Genomic DNA, 23475 nt, shown 5'->3' with positions numbered 1-23475 from the left:
AAACATTTGCTCCCTATAAATTCCCAGACTGCATTGTCAATGTCAGCATCTCTGTGTTTTGCTCTGTTTAGGAAACCCAAGATAGAAAAGGTGAAGAAAATTGATGAGACAGAGCAGAAAGCAGAGACCACAAAGAAAAAGGGGTTTCTCCCTGAGACAAAGAAACGCAAAAACCGTAAGAAGCCAGCGGTTCTGGAGGGTAAAGAGATGCTGACCTCCAGAGAAACTCCTGAAGGAGCATCAGGAGAGCAGGGCAAGAAGAAAAGGAAAGGGAAGAACAAGAAAAGGAAACATCAAGGAGGAGAAGAGACACAAGCTCAGCCGCCCGTAAAGAAAGCCAAAACACAACAGCCACAAAACAAGTATAGAAAAAAGAAGGGAGTACAGCAGGCGAGTGATGGAAAATAAATGGACAATATGATAAACAGGACTGTTATTATTTCATATATCTGTATTATTTGCCTTTTGGATTGTTTGTGATGTCTCGCATGATATGGTTTTTGTAAAAGTAATACATGAATAACTAAAAGGCTTTTTGTTGTTTTTGCATGTTCTAATTACAGTTAGTTTGACATTGTAGATATTGAGGGATTTAAAGGAATATTCCGGGTTCAGTACAAGTTAAGCTCAGTGCAGAACATTTCTGGCATAACACTGATTACAAAATAATTTGTTTACTCGAACGCCTTTTCTTAAAAAAAAAAGCAAAAATCAAAGTTACAGTGAGGCACTTGCAATGGAAGTGAATAGGACCAGTTTTGGAGGGTTTAATGCCAGAAATGTGGAGCTCATAATTTTATAAAAACACATTAATTCTTCTGTTAAAACTTGGTTATTATTTGAGCTGCAAAGTTGTTTAAATGGTCATTTTCACTGTTGTTTTTACATCGTCATGGCAACGAAGTTGTAAAATTGGCTATAACTTTACACAGTAAAGGTTAGTAAGTGATTTTATCTCACTGACATCATGTGATCATGCTTATTGTTTACATCTTGTGGCTATACTTTTGAAACAGTGAGTATTTTAACATTTACAGATTGGCCTCATTCACTTCCATTATAAGTGCCTCACTGTAACCCAGATTTATTTAAAAAAATATTTTTTTGAGGTAATCAACATTATGGCAAAAATGCTGTCGATTTATGCCGTTGGCATTAACACAGCCAAAATGATCAAAAACCAGAAATGTCACCTTCGTGACATTTTGTGCGACCTTCGGGACATTTTTGTCTTTTTCGTTTTTGTTTTTTTGATCATTTGTCTTAATGCCAATGGCATACATTTTCATTTGTCAATACCAATGGCATAAATTTTGCCAAAGGTGTTTATTTTTGGGGGAATTTTGATATTTCAACCTCAGTTCCTTTAATACATCTATAATACACTGTGTACACAAAATAGTTACACTCAGGACCTTCAGGACAAAAATGTCCCCATTGAAACCCATTAAAACTGTAATATTTGTGCCATTAAAGCATAAAATAATGAATTCTATGAAATTATGCTTTCCGGAGCCCTGGCTTCAAAATTTAAAATTTTTATATTTTTCACCAGATGGTGCCATTTTTCTCATGTTTAGCCTATGGAGCAAATACATGCTTTTTTCCTATTTTCTGTTTGCTGTATTATAGAGCACTGCAGGCCAATTAAATAAATGATGCAGATAAAATTGTGTGGGTGTGTTGGTTTGGATGTCAGAGTGTGTTTCGTATGTGTGTATTGAGAAATTTGTGTGTAACAAAAAAACAAAAAACCAACAGTGACATTATGTAAACAAACTGGCAATTAAAGGGTTAAAATCCGGAAAGTCAGTGAAAGTGGAAAATAATATGATTATATATTTATGGCAGTTTTTTTGATTCTGACATTTTTGTCTTCTAAGGTCCTGAGTGTTTTTTGTTTTTATTTTATTTTTTTATCTGGCACTGCAGAAAAAATAATAATGCATCAAAATCAGTGTTGTTGCTAAACATTGACATATCCCAGACTGTGATAATCTCTCCCCCCCCCACCCCAAAACAATTCCGCTTGGCATTTAGTATATGGGAAATATATTTTTTTTGTTTCTTTTAATAAAAAAAACAGTGGCATTATATAAACAAACTGGCATTTAAGGGGTTAAAATCCTGAAAATGAATGAATAGTTAATGATAGTTATGATCAGGAAAATGCTAGTTAAAAAATTGTCTCATTGAAAGTAGAAAATAATATTAATATATAATATTACGGCAGTTTTTTGATGTGGATGTTTTTGTCCTCGAAGGACCTCTGAGTAACTTTTTTTTTTTTTTTTTAATTGACTCACAAGGGTTAAAGGTATAGTTCGTACAAAATAAAAAATTCTCTCATCATTTGGTTATTCTCATGACACCCCAGATATGTGGTCTAATCAACGTCTTCTGAAGTGATCCAGTTGGTTTTGGGTGAGACCAAAATATAACTAATTTTTCACCAGGGCTCTCCGTAATCACAATAGACACCCCCCCCCCCCCAATATTCATAATAGTGGTCTACTAATATGGGGTTTTACCATGGTTGATTATTAAATTACTGCATTTGGTCCCCCCCAATCCTGAATATGTGGTTACAATCTTGTTTTCCACTATACATCTTGCCATTGCTGTCTCTATAGGCACGGTCATGATTTCAAGCTCGATTCCTAGTGCTTGATGCATATGCAGAGTTCCTTAATCGAGCTTGAAATCATGATCACCAAGGAGACTGCTGTCAAGATGTACAGTGAAAAAGGAGATATATTTTGATCTGTTTTCACCCAAAACCAACTGGATCGCATTAGAAGACATGGATTAAACCACTGGAGTGTTGTGGATTACTTTTATGCTGACTTTATCTCCTTTTTGGAGTTCTGATCACTATTCACTTGCATTGTATGGATCTACAGAGCTGAGTTATTCAAGAAATCTTTGTGTTCAGCAGAAGAAAGAAAGTCATACACATCTGGGATGGCATGAGGGTGAGTAAATGATGAGAGAATTTTCTCTTTTGGTGAACTGTCCCTTAAACTTGCAATGAACCTGCAATATTCATTTTAAAGAGCTCAAAAAATTAACTACATTTACATAATGTCATTTGAAACAGATATTTGGTTTTGAACTGAAAACTAACACCTCTCATTACACTTATTTATGATTGATTGGATCTGTCTGGGAATGTGCGAGTATTATTTTACAGATTTCATGGTAAAAATTCTGAAGATAATACACGATTGTGGGTTTAAGTACTACATCAAGGCATTTTATACAATGGTGGGTGGCTGACATGATGAGAAACTACAATTACCAGTGAATCAGATGTAAGATGGTACCAGAGAAACCAAAAATAATGTCCTGGGCCCTTGAATTAAGCTAATTAAGATTTTAGCCTACAAATTACCATTCATCTCATACATAGCCCTGCAGGAAAATCCAACTATTTAACCACGGGAGTCATATGGATTACTTCTATGCTGCCTTTATGTGCTTTTTGTAGCTTCAGATTTCTGGCCACCATTCACTTACATTGTGTTCAGCAGAAGAATAAAGTCATATACATCTGGGATGGCATGAAGGTGTGTAAATGATGAGAGAAATTACATTTTTGGGTGAACTATCCCTTTAAGATGGTAGCTGTTTATGGAGACATTGGAACATGGTAGCTGGTTTCTAGCTTGAGCTGGTATGACCAGATTGTCTTGGACCAGTTAGAAACCAGCTGCCATGTTCTAAAACACTACCAGTACACTACAAAAGCACTGTATAGTTACCAGCATAAGCTTGATTTTCCGCAGCTCAGCACAATAGTTCCTACAGTTGTTGTTAGAGAAACATTTAGCCTTTTATTTTACCTTATCATTTATTTTATTTTTGATGACAGTGGTGGCTTATATCTAGCTTACCACAGTTTTATTGTAATAAAATAAGAGCAAAACCTGGTACCACAATGCTAGGGTTGATTTGCAGTTGGTAAGGTGTTATGAACAGTGTTGGGTAATTACTCTAAAAAAAAAAAAAAAAACAAAGTAATTAATTACTAACGACTAATTACATCTTCTACAGTGTAATTAGATTACAGTACTAATTACTCAGTCTGAAAAGTAATTGCATTACTTATTTCTAAAACCCTGATCAAGTTCAACCAGATGAAAAATACAAGGATAAACATGAATCTGTTCTTTTAATTCATTCAAATAAATCATATAAAATCAAATAAATTATTCATGAACTGGCCAAAGAATTTAAGGGGGTAGCGTTAAATTAGAAAACATACATTTTAACATTAGACGTTAAATTTAGATTTTAAATTCACTATATTGTGTATATGTTTTATATATAATTGTTCTATAGTCTATACAGTATTTAACACAATTACATCAGACGTAACTGTAATTAAATTACTAAAAAATTCAGAGTAATCCCTTACTTTACTTTTTCCAATGAAAAAAGTAATTTAATTACAGTATTTAATTACTTAGTAATGCATTACACCCAACACTGGTTATGAATAGTATTTATGAAGTACTAAGATGTTTAAAAACAACAAAAAGTAAAAGAGCAGGTCTTTTCTAACGAACTATGTATATGATGACGTTTTATTTACCACAAAAGGGGTATACGACTGTTCTACTGTGTGAGAAACCGCTCCAAATGATTCAGCCGTCTGAACGATTCTGAGTGAATCGCGAACCGATTCAGACAGTTATGCCAACACGTCTGAATAATGGATTGAAATGAACCGAGTCAAAAGAGTGATTCATTCGCGAATCGGAAATCGCCAGTTCTGATTCAAAACAGGCCACACTTATAGCAACAGTGACGCTTGACTTTTATTTCCGATAGATGGCAGTGCTCCTCTGGTCAGCTGGTAAATATGGAGAATGACATAGGAAGTGATTAGTTTGTCAGTCATTACAGAAGGTCGGATGCCAGAAATAGAAATAGAAATAGTAAACATGAAAGTGAGAAGTCAAGATTAAGATACAAGCTGTCTATTTAGTGTTCAGCGGCCTCCACAGATCAGATAAGATCACTGTGTTTATTAGTGTTTGATGACAGAGTTTGGATCGGATTGGGATCTGCGAAAAGACGATCATGAACAACAACAATAACAGCACACCATCCTCCTCGTCCGAGGGTGGAGATACGGTGAGAAGTTCGGTGTTTAACCCGGGTGAACCGCTGAGACAGCCGCGGACGTCTCCTCCGGTCGCAGAAAGCAGCACAGGTGAAGTCACTGACAACAAGATTATGTCAGAGTCTGTATGTTGACTAATTGTGTGAGGGGCTTTTTGAGGTGGATTATATGCTCAGATGTTTGTTTTTATTGTTTAGTTGTCATTTTCAGAGGGTTTTGGGTATAATCTGACAGAAATGTGAATTAATTAGCCCGTGAAAGAGTTAAATAGTTGCTGACAGTTTATGTTGTAGCAATGGCTGTTCAGTTATGAACCATCATTATTTGACTCGTGATATACAGACAGACTGATATTTATACACACACAGTGGCGGCCAAAAGTTTGGAATAATGTACAGATTTTGCTGTTTCAGAAGGAAATTAGTACTTTAATACACAAAAGTGGCATTCCACTGATCACAATGTATAGTCAGGACATTACTGATGCAAAAAAAATATTTGAAAACAGTCATTTTTGATCAAATCTAGACAGGCCCCACTCCAACACCTTATCCTTGAGTAATCATGCTAAATTGCTAATTTGGTACTTGCCATTATATCAAACAGTTGAAAGCTATTTGGTTCGTTAAATGAAGCTTAACATCGTCTTTGTGTTTGTTTTTGAGTTGCCACAGTATGCAATAGACTGGCATGTCTTAAGGTCAATATTAGGTCAAAAATGGCAAAAAAGAAACAGATTTCTCTAGAAACTCATCAGTCAATCATTGTTTTGAGGAATGAAGGCTATACAATGCTTGAAATTGCCAAAAAACTGAAGATTTCATACAAAGGTGTACACTACAGCCTTCAAAGACAAAGGACAACTGACTCTAACAAGGACAGAAAGAGATGTGGAAGGCCAGATGTACAACTAATCAAGAGGATAAGTACATCAGAGTCTCTAGTTTGAGAAATAGACGCCTCACATGTCCTCAGCTGACAGCTTCATTGAATTCTACCCGCTCAACACCAGTTTCATGTACAACAGTAAAGAGAAGACTCAGGGGTGCAGGCCTTATGGGAAGAATTGCAAAGAAAAAGCCACTTTTGAAACAGAAAATCTAAAATAAAAGGTTAGAGTGGGCAAAGAAACACAGACATTGGACAACAGATAATTGGAAAAGAGTGTTATGGATCTTAACCCCATTGAGCTTTTGTGGGATCAGCTAGACTGTAAGGTGCGTGAGAAGTGCCCGACAAGACAGCCACATCTATAGCAAGTGCTACAGGAAGTGTGGGGTGAAATGCCACCTGAGTATCTGGACAAACTGACAGCTAGAATGTCAAGGATCTGCAAAGCTGTCATTGCTGCACATTTTGATGAGAACTCTTTGAAGTAGTTTAAGAAGTTATGATTTTTTTTTTTTCAAAATGTAATAGTAATTTTTCATGTTATTAATGTCCTGACTATACATTGTGATCAGCTGAATGCCACTTTGGTGAATAAAAGTACCAATTTCTATCCATAAGAGCAAAATCATATAGACAGATATATAGACAGTTATACAGACACGTTTATACAGGCAGTCAGACAAATGGATAGATAGATAGACAGACATACATACGTACAGACAGACGAATAGATTGATACACAAATTAATAGATAGGTAGACAGTCAGACAAAGAGAGATAGACAGACAGACAGACAGACAAATGGATAGATAGACAGATATATAGACAGTTATACAGGCAGACAGACAGACAGACATACAGTCAGACGAATAGATTGATACACAAATTAATAGACAAACAGTTATACAGACAGATAGATAGACAGACAGAAAGATAGATACAGAGATGGATTGAAAGATTGACAGACAGAAAGATAGATAGATAGGTAGACAGACAGATATACAGTATAGACAGTTATACAGATAGATAGAGAGAGAGACAGACAGAAAGAGGTTACCAGGATATGATGCTTATTGAACACCTATGGACAAAAAAGCAAAAACCACAAATGTAATTTTAGGGTGAAATGCAGTGCAAAGAAATAAATTCACCATAGTAACAATATTTTTCACCACATCTGACTGTTAGATGTAAATTATCAATAGTTTGTTTGTGATATGATCTTCAGTTCATCTCATTCTCTTTTTAAAAGTGAAACAAATGGAAAAACAGATGCATGACATTTTGTGATCAAGATTCAAGGTTATTGTGGCCGTAAGTTGCATAAATGTAACACTAATAAACAAACATGAATTCAAGATGTTTAAGTGTGCTTTAGTGGGTGAGATGGTTAATCTGGACTTGTCTAGTCAAATCTGTCATATGACATGAGTGAAGTCAAGTCCTCCTGATGGAGTTACTAAATGAGGTTGCTTGTGCATCTACATCGTTCAAATGACTCCAAAAATAAATGTACTTAATTTACTTTTACTCATTTACTTTTTGCACTGTTTTGTATCTTCATTGCTTCATTTTGCAGAAACCAGAGGATTCCCAACAACTTTCAATTCAGGGTACAATAACAGCAGTTCAACTGTTTTAAAAACGGCAGATTCGCTGGTGAAAAACTCGAAACTTTCTGCAGCCGCACCTGAGTTTGTCCCGAGCTCTTTTGCATCATGCCAGGTTAGTTGATCTTTGAGGTCATTCTGAAATCATAATGGGTATAATTCTGCACTTATCATGGTATTATTCACATAAACCACCCATAAATGTAATGTTTGTTAGAAATGAAGTGACCAACGTAAAGTGTGATTGACTTTCTATGCCTTGTCATACTGATTAAACTGGGGTCATAACACATTCGTAATCATTTAACTGTGTCCTCTCTTTCAGGATGATGTGTATTTTGATGGATCTGAGGGATACTACACTGAGCCCTCATTGGCTGATATGGTTCAGGATTTTGTAAGCTATTTGACCTCATCTCCAGGGTCCTTTGAGGTAGAAATCGATTACATTACAGATACGCTGAACAGCTATGTCACCACAGAGGAGACACTTCAGGAACTAGTAGAGCTCATCTACGTACAGGTGCACTTGCATTGCTTCTTGGATTACTGATCTAGACAAGTTTATTTTTCAACTATGGGTGCATCTCAGTCAGCACCTTAGTTCAGTAATCAGGGCATTGATCAGGGAGTCAGCCATTTCTGGGGCTTTCTCAATCGCAAAATCGTTCCAGTGCACTGAAACGTTCACTCTCCAAATACTTCCACAATGCACCATAAACACCTTACCGGAGATGTCATCATGTCTTCTGAAGTCTTTCAAGTCGTTAGAAGATGAGCACAAGTTTAAAACTATGAAGTCAAAGCCTTATTTTCTCTTTAACCCTTTAAACTCTGAAAGTGTTTTTTAAAGATTTACCCAAAATTAAAAGCTTATAACTCTTTAGGTACAAGTGTTTGGCATCATTTTAAAGAAAACTTTTCAATTATTTTAATGATATAGATTATGATAAATTATGATACTCTCCGCCTAAGAAACTGCTGAAAAATCACAAAAAAAAAAAAAAAACTTCAGCCAACTTTTTTTTCTTATTTTCTGATTTGACATTATACTGTATATCTCAGGGTGTAAATAGCTGCTTTTGTTCTCTACCCAATCCAGTCACCTGTAACTGAGTAAAATTTTGTGTTGATACGACAAAGCAATCAAAAGTTATAGCATTACAGAAATAATTTATCCTAGTGTCCAAACACCAACTCCAAACAAATAAAACATAATAATTGTACATAAGAACTAATTACACATGAAAATACAACAATGACTGAAGGTATGCTCTCCCTCCAAAGCATGCAGGCATGAGTAGCGAGATCTCATTCAGTTCCATTCTGTGTCATTTGAGCCATCATTGAGTTTGTGTCATGTACCTGGCAGCATCTCCTTGTGGCCATATGTAATTGGAATGAACGATCCTCTCTGCCCATATTTGGATGACTTCCACCTCTGGTTGCAGCGATCTGAATCCTAATACAATTGGTTTATCCTTCGCTGGACAACATAATACATAATTTCCGATGAAGTCATCTGATCCAGGAAAGCTAGCGTGTTTTTAGCCAGATAGCACATTATGTGCTGTGTGTGGATTAGATAATGATCTATGCATACGATTACTTTGTGTGTTGGCTCGTTTTAAAGATAACTGCATCCTCTAAATTATTGTATGTGAAATTTTAGGTTTCGTTTATTTTTCGTGAAGTTAGAAAACACGGCTTATAAGCAACACCTGTTTACATGTAACATGTATGTCAAAGACATGTACTATGCTATTACTCGCTATATATTTGACTGTGAGTAAAACAAATAGGCTGGTTGTATTCTACTCTTTGAGAGCTTTCCAACGACATATGACACATGGCTATTTGATCAGTTTGATGTTTTTACCAATTACAATAATATGTGCAGAATTATTCCTAATTATCAAAACAGAACCTTTCTGATTTTTCTACAAATTTCAAATCACTTGTTTAGTTTTGGTCATAATGCCTAAATGCATTAAGTAGAGCTTCTAAGCTTTAAAACGATACCTATTTTGTGTTGGTTAAGACATTAGTTATTAATATTTGTATAATACATTTTTTTTCTCACCAGGTCTTATATCCATAATGACCATGAAAGTTGTTAGAAAAAGGTTCAAATACACTCCTTTTATATACTGTATATATTTTTTTCTTTGTCATTTACCTTTCATAATAACTATATGATTATCTACCACAAAATGCATGACAGTGTCATTTATAAAGCGATGTTGCTGATTAATAACAGCTGCGTTTATATGCACAAGCTCGTCATCGTGTCGCAGGTGATTGAGTCATAAGATTGAGTCATATTACGTGGATGAACACCCTTGCCAGTGCCCAAATTCGTTTTCGAGATATACTGATTCACGACATAGGGAGTTATGACAAACTTTCAAAATGCAAAGTGTACATCCTATTTAAAGAAAAGCTCATCCAAAAACTAAAACTCTACCCCATGACTTTCCAAACCCAAATGCTGTTTTTTATTCAGTGGAACGCAAAAGGAGAATTTTTAAAGAATCTTCACGCAGCACTAGGGGTGGGCGAAATGACCAAAATCCTATATCACGGTATGAGTAATTTTATATCACTATAACGATATATATCACAATATAGTTGTTTTTCTGAAAAATCAATAAAATGTTATTATATATTAAGCCATGTCGCAATGTGTAATTTTGAGTAATCCAGTTAGTGAATTAAATGCTTTATAAATGAAAACAACTTCACCTTATTTAACTTTGTTTATTTTGAACTTGACAAACATAGTCTAAGTAAAAAATAAATAAATAAATGCCACATTTCAGTCTGATGATGTGCACCAATTTTCTTCTTTTTATTTTTATTTTTTGGGGTCAAACCCCCCTATTGTTTTCGTTAGTTTTCTTATTATTATTCTTCTTCCACTCTTGAGTCTATGGCAGCCCATAGAACCGCTTGCGGCACACAGATAGAGGACAGTCTGATCTGTTACCACAGCAAATTTGGCGTCTCTACCTCAAACCCTCTAGCGCCACCAACTGCCCAAATTTGCACTCACATTTATGTTAATAACTTTTGAACCGTGAGTCCTAGACTTTCTAGTCATTTTCCGTCATGAACATTTTTCCACCATTTTGAATTTTCTGAAAAACCTACTTTTTCTAACTCGTCCTAGGCCTTTTGTCCAATTTGCGCGAAAATTGGCCTGCATCATCTAGAGGCATTCACAACAAAAAGCTATTCACAGATTTTGATAAACCGTACTGTTTTCGAATGGCGCTTCAATGAATTAGACAAAGAGCATGGCAAAATGGACATGAGGGTATATCTCCGTAACGCTTTAGCGTATTCATACCAAGCTTATTATTTGTCATAAGCACCATGACTCAGGTGCCTGCTCAGTTTTGGAACAGTGCCACCTAGTGGTCACGAGATATGAAAAAAGCACATTTTTGCTTATAACTTCTGAACAGTTTGTCATAAAATCATCAAATTGGTCTCATTAGATTCAGTGGGGTATAGCGAGTCCAACAATATGAAAAATTCCTATGTCGGCCATTTTGGACGTCGGCCATTTTGAATTTAATCATAAAATGCTGTATTTTACGAACATCTTGGCGTATCGTTACGAAACTCGGTATGCGTCTTTGGCACCATGCTCTGAAGGGACTCAAAAAGTTTCGGGACAGTGCCACCTTGTGGTCAAAAATTATAATGCTACTTCTAAAAATGCTAATAGCTATTGACTCCTTTTGCCTACTGTCATGAGACTGGTCTTGATAGATTCCGTGGTTCATGCCAAGAACAAGGACACCAATTATATCATGATCAAGCAAACTTACGTCTGACGTTTTCTAAAGCCAAACCAATTCCACACCACGGAGGACACACTTTAACATTCATAATCTCCTCATCTTCTCATTCAAATAAATTCGAGGAACGAGCAGTCCCTTCGCCTTCCTCCATTTATCTGAAAGAGTGTGTAAAGCGTGCGTGTTATGTGCTGTACACATTTCTCGTGTGGCAATTTTGGATTACCGTGATAGAGGTATATCGCCCACCCCTACGCAGCACAATAGTGATCATGTCCATCAGGCTAAAAAAACAAACAAACATAAAAGTATCATAAAGATAGTCTGTATGACTTGCGTGCTATATTTCAAGTTTTCTGAAACCAAATGATAGCTTTGTGTGTGGAACAGAACCAATTGGTGGTGGTCACTATGAAACAGAGCTACTCATTTTTGAGTTCCACAGAAAAAATAATAGCATAAGAGTTTGTAACAACATGAGGGTGTGTACATAATGGGTTGAACTATTCCTTTAAGTAGCATTGTCAAAAATACTGAATCAGAATTAGCAGTAATCACAATTATTTATTTCCTTTCTGCAGTCGACATCTGTTCCTAACTTCTCCTACACGGGGGCACGGCTCTGTAACCATCTGTCCCAACACATCAATCTAAGTCCATCCAGTGGGAACTTCCGTCAGCTTCTGCTGCAGAGGTAAAACTCCACTGCTATCAGTCCTCCTCTCAGATAGCTTTCAGGTTAAGCAATATGAAGGCCTAAGAAAGAATTTCCTGGGTTTGGAAGCATTCAGTGACCCCTTGCTCCATTTAATAATCTCATTCAGTATGTTTCCCACCTAGGTAAACTTTGTCTTTTCTTTCAGTTTCATTTAATTTCATTAGTTTAATTTATCTTTACATTCCATTCTGGTCTATGTAGGTGTCGTACAGAGTATGAGCAGAGAGATCAAGCTGTGAAAGGAGATGAGGCGACCCGGAAAAAGTTTCATGCATATGTGTTGTTTCTAGGGGAACTTTACCTTAACCTAGAGGTCAGTTCACAACACATGCTCATTTCAGTCATTACCTCAAAACATGATAAACTTGATTATTACCATTTCAGCATTTGAAATGTAATAAACAAGTTATGTACGGTCTGCTGGTCATTATCGCAGAATAAACCCCTGCTCAGAACTTGACCTGATGCGCTTGAGAAAATTATGTAAGACTAAAGCCTAAACCAATTAAAACCTTGTATGTTATTCCTTTGTGTAACCTAAAATACAAACCTCGCCACATCTGATTGTTTTCAAATGGCAGTTTTTGTAAATTAGATATTAAAGTTACAGTATAGTCCAGAAGTCTCAATGTTTTTAGCCCTTTGTTTCACTTTGTAAGTGTGTGTTTATTTCAGTTTCCAAGAATATGAACAACTCCAGTCTGAGATTTCAATTCTTTGAGATGAAAAGTCTTTAATGTCTTTCAGGTCAAAAGTGGCAAAGGCAAACCAGGACGAGCTGACGTCTTACTGGGTGGTCTAAAGGATCTTTTGAACGCACTGTTCTCGCACCCCGACAGCCCAAACCTAATCTGTGCTGTCAAATTACTTAAGGTTTTATATTCCTCTTCTTATACAGTTATAGTGATATTTATGTTAGGGAATCTGTTTGTTATTTACAGCAACTAAAGACTGATTTACATGACAAAGCGTTATTAAATTGCACTTACTGTACTCTTGTGATAATAACTGTAAGTAAATAAGAGCTCAGTTTCAAAAGGAATTAATACTTTGTTTAAAGGGATAGTTGACCCAAAAATTAAGTCTCTTATCATTTACTCACCCTCATGCCATCCTGATGTGTGACTTTTTTTCTTCTGCAGAACACAAACAAATATTTTTAGAAGAATATCTCAGCTCTGTAGGTCCACACAATGCAAATCAACAGGGTCCAAAATTTCGAAGCTCAAAAAAGCACATGAAGGCAGCATGAAAGTAATCAGAAACAGACCAATAAGTCCTTTTTTTTTTACTGTAAATTCTCCTTCCTGCCCAGTAGATGGCAATATGCACAAAGAATGCAAATCGCCAAAAACAGAGAAGAATGTGAAAGTGGAGATTACAGTAAAAAAGGACTTAAATATTGAACTGTTTCTCACCCACAGCTATCATAGTCCTTCTAAAGATATGGTTTTAATCACTGGAGTCATATGGATTACTTTTATTCTGCCTTTATGTGCTTTTTGGTGCTTCAACGTTTTGTTTTCTGTTGACTTGCATTGTATGGACCTATAGAGCTGACATATTCTTCTAAAAATCTTCATTTGTGTTCTGCAGAAGAAAGAAAGTCGTACACATCTGGGATGGCATGAGGGTGAGTAAATGATGAGAGAATTTTCATTTTTGGGCAAACTATTCCTGTAATACACTAAAGGGAATTTTAGGGGTTATCGAATTGGGCTTTGCTTAAGATCAGTAGTGGTAGTACTCCAGATTAAACAAACACTTTAAAACTACCAGACAACTTTCTCAAAGCATGACACTGTCATAGAATAATAAGTGAGCACTTTTCATTCAGTATAATACAATACTGAAGCAAGATTAGTGTAGTAGTGTAATACTAAAGTTATATAAGTTGGCTGTACTGTTGACTTTTCTTTACTGTACTTGATTTGACAAGCTGAGCGGTTCGATTTTGGAGGACGCATGGAAGGAGAAAGGAAAGTCAGACATGGGCGAGATAATCAAGAAGATTAAAGATATTTTGTTGGATACCAGATGCAGCCAGTGAGTGAATTGGGCTACTGTAGATTGGCATTTCCTGTACTCTGCCATGTCTGCATTGAGTTCTAAGTCAAATATTGTTGAGATCAGGGGAGTTCTATGTGTGTTTATGTGTTTGTAGAGATGTCAGACAGATGTTGTCGAAACTGGTGGAGTTACAGTCGAGTAACTGGGGGCGAGTTTACACAGCCGCCGTGTCCAGTGACGCTACACCTGACACTGACCCAAACTACTTCATGGTGCGTATATTCAGGAAAAGTGTCATTTAAATACATGCAGTGAAGTTAAATAGTTTGATGAATGCACATTTTTCAACAGAATTTTTAAAGTGAAAAAGTTTGGCTTGACAACATTAATATTTAATTACATTAAAGGTGCAATATGTAATATATTTACTGTACTAAAACAATACAATTATCATAATATGTTATCAGAGATTTGGGAAACATGCTAAGTTGAAATACTGGCTTCTCTGAAAACAATGCTACAGCCAGTATATTCTACTTTGAAATGTCCGTTCCGGGCTGGAAATTCTGTTTGTGTTTTGGTCTGTGTGATCCCACCCACTGCCCATTTCCCAATAATATTTCGACACCCGGGGTTGCCAGATTTGAAACAAGTTAGCGGGCAAACACAGCGCACTGCAGCCATGGAAGCCAGTAATACATCTAGCTAACATTGACAGAGTTATAAAAAATTCACATGAGCTGGTTTATAATTTGCAAACAATAAAAACATTGCAAATGTTTACATTAGCTGATCAACTTGCAGTGTAAGGCTCGTCGCTTGCCATTGTCAGTTTGCTCGTTCCTGTTGCGTGTCCTCAACCTGGCAACCCACGTGAGCTACGAGTCTGGGGAGGAGGGGGCTGGGGAGACAACTCTCTCCAGTATTTCGAATTTGGACTGCAGTACCCATTTTAAATGCTTGATGTCAATGTTCCCCATTTAAGCATCTGTAATGTAGTTTTGGCATTATTACAGTGTTTGCATTTGATTTTCAGAATGAACCAACATTCTACACAGCAGATGGTACACCTTTCACAGCAGCAGATCCTGGTGAGTACTCTACATCTGCACTACTTGTACGTCGTGTGTACCGTGTTTTCCGGAATATAAGTTACGTATTTTTTTTATCATCTGAAAGGTCAGTGCAACTTATACTGAGATGCGACTTACTGTATATGCGTCTTTTTCCTCTCAACAATGCGATTTTGACCCGATGCGACTTACAGTCAGGTGCAACTTAATTTCCAGAAAATACGGTACAATGGTTCCAAAAAGTATACTGTATATGGCAAGGTGAGCATTAAAAGATTTTTAACAAATTATAATTTTATCCACTTTTCTCCCAATTTGGTATGCCCAATTCCCACTACTTAGTAGGTCCTCATGGTGGTGCGGTTACTCACCTCAATCCAGGTGGCAGAGGACAAGTCTCAGTTGCTCCACTTCTGAGACCATCAATCCGCCCATCTTGTCATGTGGCTCGCTGTGCATGACACCGCGGAGACTCACAGCATGTGGAGAATCATGCTACTCTCCGCGATCCACACACACAACTTACCATGCGCCCCATTGAGAGCGAGAACCACTAATGACGACCACGAGGAGGTTACCCCATGTGACTGTACCCTCCCTAGCAACCGGGCCAATTTGGTTGCTTAGGAGACCTGGCTGGAGTCACTCAGCATGGCCTGGATTCAAACTCGTGACTCTAGGGGTGGTAGTCAGCGTCAATGCTCGCTGAACTACCCAGGCCCCGCCTAGCGTTAAATGATTTTAATGCAAAACGTGGAGTCAAAGAGCTACCCGACACGAAGTGCATTAAAATCATTAAAAAAAGCGCACACCCAGCTTTGGATTATCCCACCTATATCATGGTCACTTGCCAGCATTGATTACTTTCAATGATTTGGACTGTGGCATGGTTGTTGGTGCCAGATCAAACAAAGACACGCACGCACAGCTTCATGCATCTCTCTCTCTCTGCCGTCTCCGGCTCGTCCTTATCCCCCTCCTGGTTGATTAGGACGATTCAGCGCCGGGCATGCGTCCTCACGGCCCGGCCACGCCCTCCTCCTCGTCACAATATAATATCAAAGTGTCTGGTAAAATTGGGCATTCACCCGCCACTGTGGCTGGTGGGCAAGTTAATTTCATATGCTGGTTGGCACTCCTAAGAACATGTAATATTTCATTTATATTCTTTGTTTAATTTTCAAATTAATGATGAAAAACCAGCTTTGTGGATGTGATGGTTGTAAAAGTGATACATGATGAGGGGAAAAGCGCTTCACTGTTGATTTAAAGACCGCATTGCATGACTTGATGTTGTGTTTTGTTATGTGATGGTAATCCTGGCTCTGAGACTCATCAGACTTGCAACAATATATTCACGTCCAGAGGTAGTTTGAACAGAGGCATAAAATTCTCATGATTTCCCATTAAGGGGGACTGCAGAGTAGATGCATCAAAGGTGCTGTAAGATTTGTTTTTTTTGTTTGTTTTTTTTATGGAATGTTATGTAAAAAAAATTCCCATCCCCTGAAAAATATCACTGAAATAAGTGTCTTGAGATATCTCACCAGTCTCTGTGACAGCACTAGACCTTATAAACAGCATACAAAAATTTGGCTAACCGCTTACAGCACCTTTAAAATAGAACGATGATTAAAACTGACTGGAACTACCTGTGAATTAAATGGTTTTACAGCGAATCCGAATTGAGTATTTAAGTAGAACATGGTATAAATATATATAATACAGTGGCAAGAAAAAGGTGGAATTACCTGCATTTCTGGATAAATTTGTCTAAAAATCTTGTTTGATCTTCGTCTAAGTTACAGTAATGAAGAAAAACACAATCTGTTTTAACTAATAACGCACAAATTATTGTATTTTTTTTTTATACATATTGAATACATCATTCAAACATTCACAGTGTTGGTTGGAAAAAGTATGTGAACCCATAGGCTAATGAGAGTCAGGAGCTGGCAAACCTGGCATCCAGTTAATGAAACGAGATTGGAGGTATGGGTTAAAGCTACTTCGACTTAAGCTACTTCGACTTAAACATTTTGAGTTTGCTATTCACAAGAAGCATCTCTTGACATGGACCAAAAAAAATTACAATATTTCAGAAGACCTACGATCAAGAATCGTTGCTTTGCATAAAGCTGGAAAGGGTTATCTTGAAGAGCTTAGATATTAATCTGTCCACAATTAGACAAACTGTCTATAAATGGAGATAATTTTTAGTACTGTGGCTACTCTCCCTAGAAGTGGCCGTCCAGCCAAGATGAGTCAAAGGGCACACCACAGAATGCTCAATGAGGTAAAAAAAAGAACCCTTGAGTGATAGCTAAAGACTTTAAGGAATCACTGGAACTGGTTAACATCTCTGTTCATGAGTCTACTATACGGAAAACATTAAACAGGCATATTGTCCATGGCAGGACACCATGAAGAAAGCCGCTGCTTTCCAGCAAAAACGTTTGGATTTTTAATGGGATGTGTTCAATAAAGACATGAAAGATTGTAATTGTTTGAGTGTTTTTAGCCTAAACACATTGTGTTTGTCTATACTTTTGACTTTGATGAAGATGAGATCACATTTTATGACCAGTTGATGCGGAAAACCAGCTAATTCTAAAGGGTTCACATACTTTTTCTTGCCACTGTATAAATGTATATTATGGGGGCCAAAAAGGAAATAATAATAATTTTCTGAATATATTTGTATACATTTCGAATATATAGTTGTAATTCTGAATATGTAGTTTTAAATCTGAATATATAGGTAGAAATCCTGAATTTTGTTGTATATCAGAGTGTATATATATATATATATATATATATATATATATATATATATATATATATATATATATATATATTTTTAGTATATCCTTGTATATTTGTTATTATTGTTATTGTTATTGACATTTAGTGATACTTTTTTGGGGCCATTGTTTGTTTCAATATGGTCATGTGTTTATTTCACAACAGAGTACTCCGAGAAATATCAGGAGATTCTAGACAGAGAAGATTATTTCCCTGATGTATATGAAGAGAATGGAAATGAATCGTGAGTATTTTATAGTTTTTGATCCTGTGAGATTTCTACAAGTGCAGAAGATCGAGTTGTCCCAGGTTTAAGGGACAGTTCACCCAAAAATGGAAATGTCCTCATTTACTCACCCTCATGTTGTTCCGAACCCGGATGACTTTCTTTCTTCCGTGGATCACAAAAGATGTTGTTAGGCAGAATGTTAAGGACTGACAGCCTCAGTCATAATTCTCTTTCATTGTATGGAAAAAAAAAAATGCAATGGAAGTGAATGGTGACTGAGATTAACATACAGCCTAACATCATCTGTCGAGTTCCATGGAAGAAAGTCATACAGGTATGGAACAACATGAGGGTGAGTAAATAGTAAGTAATTTTTTTTTGGATAAACTGCCCCTTTAAGTCTCACTTCCTTGGTTCTCTACTTAGTAATTTTAGCTAAAGCCCTTGTGGCAGAGAGGATGTCCTGCACAGCGAGTCCAGCAGCACCAGTTAGTATGGGGATCCCCTCTGCTCAAACTCTAGGAATTGTCCTCCTCACAATGAGAGTGGGCAGAGTCAAAGGTTACATTTTAGTGGAGTCAGCAGTCCAGGGAGAGAGGAGGGCTTAGCGAGACCTGCAGTCTTATTCAGCATAGTCTTCAGCCCATTGAATTTGATATGAACAAACGTCCATGTGTTTTTAGGGTCTGTCGAAGAGAACAGCAAACAGGGGGAGCCTGTAATTAATCCGTTTTTAAGGAATGTTTTGGGTTCAGTACAACTTAAGCTGTGTTGACAGTATTGTGGCATAATGTCGATTACAAAAAAAATACAAATTCGCCTTGTCCCTCAGTTTTTAGAAAAAAAAAGCAATGGAAGTAAATGGCAACTACTTTAAATAAACACATAAAGCAGGAGGCTTTGCATAATGCAGGAGACTTATTATGTGGAGAAAAATCCAAACACAGGAGTTTTGTTGGCAACGCATAAGAAATTAATCCACCGAGAACAGCAGTCCCACTGCAAAAATAACAATTTGGCTTTAAACATGAAATTGTCAACTTATTTTAATTCACGTCATGTAATCAACATTATGCCACAAAAGCAGTCGATAGAACTTAACTTTTATTGAACCTGAAATGTTACTGAATTCATTGTGAGTGGTATTGTAACCCTTCAGAAACCCGCCTTATTGTGGATTTAATATGCATTTAATATTCATAATATGTTTATGTATGGTCTCTTATACGGTGTTAATCTCGTCAATGAAATTGCTGTCCTTTTTTATTTTGTCAACGATAAAGACAAGAGGATAAAGACGCATAATGGCGACAATTAAATGGGTTGGAGAGAAAAAAAATAATACTGCAAGATATAACAATAACACTGTTTTTTATAAAAAAAATTTAAAGAGAAATTTCCGATAATATACATAACTAAAGGGTTCATTACCTCACTCAGTGAATCACTTTATCCACAACATAAACGTAATCTTACAACTTACATCTGCAGAGACAATGAAGCGAATGAACAGGTGAACTTGAATGTTACGTGCTAGTCAGAATGCATAACTTGCTTTGTGAACTGTCTAAACGTGATATAAATAGTAGCTAATACTTCAGTATATTCATTATATGCTATTATTTCAGGAGCTCAGGTTTTCAGGACAGTTTTCTCATGTTGTTTAATCTTAAATATTAACCCTTTAATCTCTGAAGGGGTTTTTAAAGAGTTTTTGTTTCAGTGGCATTCACAAAATTAAAGGCTTATAACTTGACACACACACAAAAAATTAGGTTAAGTGTTTGGTATCATTGTAAAGAAAACTTAAAAAAAAAAAAAATAACGATCGACATTATGATACATTCTGAGACTGTCAGTTTAAGAAACTGCTAAAAAAATCACACAAAATATTGGAGCCAAAAATGTACGTTTTTCTTATTTTTCTGATTTGACATTATATATGTCTGGGCATACATAAGGTGGCTCCGAAAAACTGCTTTTATTTTGTTCCCAGTCATGTCAACTGTATCTGAGGAAATTTTTGTGTTGATAAGACAAAACAATCAAAAGTTATAGCATTACAAAAATAATTTATCATGGTGTCCAAAAACATCTCCATGTGTCCAAAAGCCTCTTCAAACAAATAAAACATAATAATTGTACATAAGAATTAATTACACATGCAAACACAACAATCACATAAAGGTTTGCATAGCATGCAGACATGATTTTAGTAATAAGACTTTGCAGAATGAGTTTCATTCTGTGCTATTTGAGTCATCATTTAGTCTGTGTCATTTACATAGCGCCATCTCCTGGTGGCCGTATGTAACATAGTGCTTCACAGATTATCTAATGATCTTTGCATCCGATTACCTTGTGTGTGGGCTCGTTTGAAAGATAATCACCTCTAAGTAATGTTATGTGATATTTTATGTTTTGTTCATTTTTCGTGACGTTTTAAGCGAAAACGCAGCATATAAGGAACACCAACATAATTGTCAAAGACGTATACTTAGCTATTACTCGCTATATTTTTGTCTGTGAGTAAAACAAATAGGCTGGTTGTATTCTACTCTTAGAGAGCTTTTCAACAACATATGACACATGGCTATTTGATGAGTTTGATTTTTTTACTGATTGCAAAAATATGTACAGTTTTTTAAATAAATGATCAAAATGGAACACTTCTAATTTGTCAAAATTCAAAGTACTTGTTCAGTTTTGGTCATAATGTCTGCATGCATTGGAAAGTAGAGCTTCTAAGTTTTCAAACGATACCAATTTTGTGTTGGTCAAAACTAGCTATTAATATTTTTTGACAATAATTGTTTTTCTCAGGGGGCCCATCTGAGCTTAAAGGGTTAAATAAATTCATCTTTAATATGTTTGATACATATTTATAGTAGTTTTATATTTTTGAAAATATTTGAATATGTGGTTAAAATTTTAAAAGTAAAAATTGACTAAAATGAATGACAATGATGTGAAATATTGTCTAAATTTTAAGGACATTTTCATCAAAAGAATAAAATGATGACAAATAAAAAAACTGTGAAAATTAACACTTTTCCCTATGTGGCAGTTTTTGTGACGAGGACGACGAGATGGATCCAGAGATCGAGGAAGCGTTTGAGAAGTTTTGTTTGGAAGCAGAGTTGAGAGGGAAGTAATAAGCGCTGTGGACTGTGAACGGCACACCAGACCGCTGGAATGTTTCAAAGTGGGCGGAACCAAATATTTTGCTTGATTTTTGTTTCATTTCTTAAAAAGCACTTCCTGGCTAGTGTCACTGGATTGTATGGATGGGATCTCTGTTTAATTGTAACACATGACAATTGGCGAGTCCGTCAGGCCTTTGAGTCGTCAGTAGCCATGGGTTTGACATTTGGGTTGTGAGGTTCATCATTTTATGCGTGTTCTGATTTGTCAAACATCCAAAAAAAAGAAAAGGTTTGCAGTGAGATTTTAAGATGAGCCGAAGAGGTGCATTAAGTGTATGTGTGTGATTTGTTTGCAAACTAACCGCTCAGTATCAAAGTAATTGTAGGAGAAACACAATATCAGGTGGCATTCTCACTTCTCAAGGCTTTGCCGTTTCTTGACATAACACAGGGAGAAAGACAGTAAAGTTTAGAAATGTATTGTTTTAAGTGTTCTTCCTTTCTCAGATTCTCCACGAACCCTTTTAGAGTTTTCTTTTTATGCACATGGTAGAGGAAAAAAGGATCTGCCACTTTTTAGTCGGTTTGTTACTTGGAGGGTTTCCAGATATGAGAAGTGTGTCAAAAAGGCGAGGAAAATCTTTGCACGGTTTTGGGAGTTCACGGATTCATTTCTACTGAGATTTTCAGAACTGTTCTGATGACCAACATCTAACGGATCCCATAGAAACGAATATGTATATCAGTATAGTTGTAAATATTATTTACTGCATTGTTTGCCTGCAATAAATCTTTATAAAAACAGTGTCCGTTTGAATTAGATCATTATGTTTGTGCTAAAATGCAAAGACTGTAATTACAGCTACTGTGATGCAGAACTGTTTTTATTTTTCCAGTTTGTTTTACAGAAGGCTTTATTTTGTGAAGGTGTTAGATGAACTTTTAGATGAGTCGCTATCCAACTTGTTCTGCAATCGATTAATCCTTTTATGCATGCCGTCACCATTTGTGGACTGTTTGATTTAAGGCAATTTAGTTATATGAGGTAACCTCTTATACACATTATGTATTATACTACCAAATAAAAAATTATCCTGAATTCTGTTGCTTTTGTGAAAGTGGCCACAATTGTAGACTAAATACACTCTCTGATAGACAAAATGAAATGTGTATTTTTGTGTGGTATTCTTAAAAATACCAGATTATTAATTTTATCAGTGGTACCACAGCCTTAACACTTCAATAACTTTAATTATGCAATTAAAGGGTGACTCATTAAGAAATATCCAGGTCATAGTTCACCTCAAAATCAAAAGAAATAAACAAGAAAGTATATTCTACATAAAGACTTTTTTTTTTTTGTATCGTGACGTTATTTTCAATCAAGCACATTTTCCCCCACAATCTTATTATAGTAACACAAAAAGAAAAATCACATAATTTGAGATGAAAATCATAATGTCTTGATTCAATGAACAATATTTTTTTTGTTTGTTGCTAAATTATGAAAATAATGCCACAATTGTAAATATATATATATATATATTTACAATGAAAAATACTTTTACAGTATTTATTAATCTTGATTGATGTTAATGTTAACATTTAAATCAAAAATTGTATGTATCATTATTAGTTAATGCTCTATGAACTAACAATGAACAACTTTATTTTTGTAAACTAACATTAACAAAGATGAATGCTGTAAAAAAAAATATTGTTTATTATTAGCTCATTATACCTAATGCATTAACTCATGTTAACGAATGAAACCTTACTGTAAAGTGTTACCAATACCAATCTATATTTTTGTGAGATTCACCCAAAAATAATAGACCTTGATCTCTGTTTATATTAACCCTTTTCTGAGTAAATTAGAAGAGCATAGTTTAAAGCAAAGTGTCAAAAGATTAGAAATGTCATTTTCTGACCCTTAATAATCATCTGGAATATTCCATAAAACTCTTTAGCTCAAGAACATAGATTTGACTTGAACATTGGGGAGAAGGGGTTAATCCCCCCCATCCCCCCGGAATCTACGCCCCTGATTTAG

General features: G+C 35.9%; 2 protein-coding genes across 2 annotated transcripts in view; both read left to right on the top strand.

Moving 5' to 3' along the window:
* mybbp1a (MYB binding protein (P160) 1a) overlaps window positions 1-3557 on the top strand; it is a 31902-nt gene extending 28345 nt beyond the window's left edge. Inside the window, exon 27 of the mRNA XM_051679631.1 lies at window positions 72-3557. Within this exon, the coding sequence (XP_051535591.1) occupies window positions 72-408 (337 nt within the window). The 3' untranslated portion in view covers window positions 409-3557. The remainder of the gene's footprint in view (window positions 1-71) is intronic.
* Window positions 3558-4859: 1302 nt separating this feature from the next.
* LOC127430438 (polyadenylate-binding protein-interacting protein 1-like) lies at window positions 4860-22521 on the top strand. Its single transcript, XM_051680204.1, has 11 exons — window positions 4860-5221; window positions 7602-7747; window positions 7958-8155; window positions 12023-12135; window positions 12361-12472; window positions 12907-13032; window positions 14099-14205; window positions 14324-14441; window positions 15206-15260; window positions 18213-18291; window positions 21344-22521. The coding sequence occupies exons 1-11, from the start codon at window positions 5089-5091 to the stop codon at window positions 21429-21431; spliced, it is 1275 nt and encodes a 424-aa protein (XP_051536164.1). The 5' UTR covers window positions 4860-5088; the 3' UTR covers window positions 21432-22521.
* Window positions 22522-23475: the final 954 nt, after the last annotated feature.

The sequence above is a fragment of the Myxocyprinus asiaticus genome, chromosome 3, assembly GCF_019703515.2.
Source record: "Myxocyprinus asiaticus isolate MX2 ecotype Aquarium Trade chromosome 3, UBuf_Myxa_2, whole genome shotgun sequence".
Lineage (NCBI taxonomy): Eukaryota > Metazoa > Chordata > Actinopteri > Cypriniformes > Catostomidae > Myxocyprinus > Myxocyprinus asiaticus.
The sequence above is the reverse complement of the archived record's forward strand: the minus strand, read 5'-3'. Positions and strand labels throughout refer to the sequence as shown.

Bases quoted from the DNA above. Each gene is read 5' to 3' on its own strand.
- LOC127430438 (XM_051680204.1), top strand. From the start codon at position 5,089: ATGAACAACAACAATAACAGCACACCATCCTCCTCGTCCGAGGGTGGA. The intron at 5,222-7,601 runs GTGAAGTCACTG...TTCATTTTGCAG, and splicing joins GGTCGCAGAAAGCAGCACAG to AAACCAGAGGATTCCCAACA. The intron at 18,292-21,343 runs GTGAGTATTTTA...CCTATGTGGCAG, and splicing joins GAAGAGAATGGAAATGAATC to TTTTTGTGACGAGGACGACG.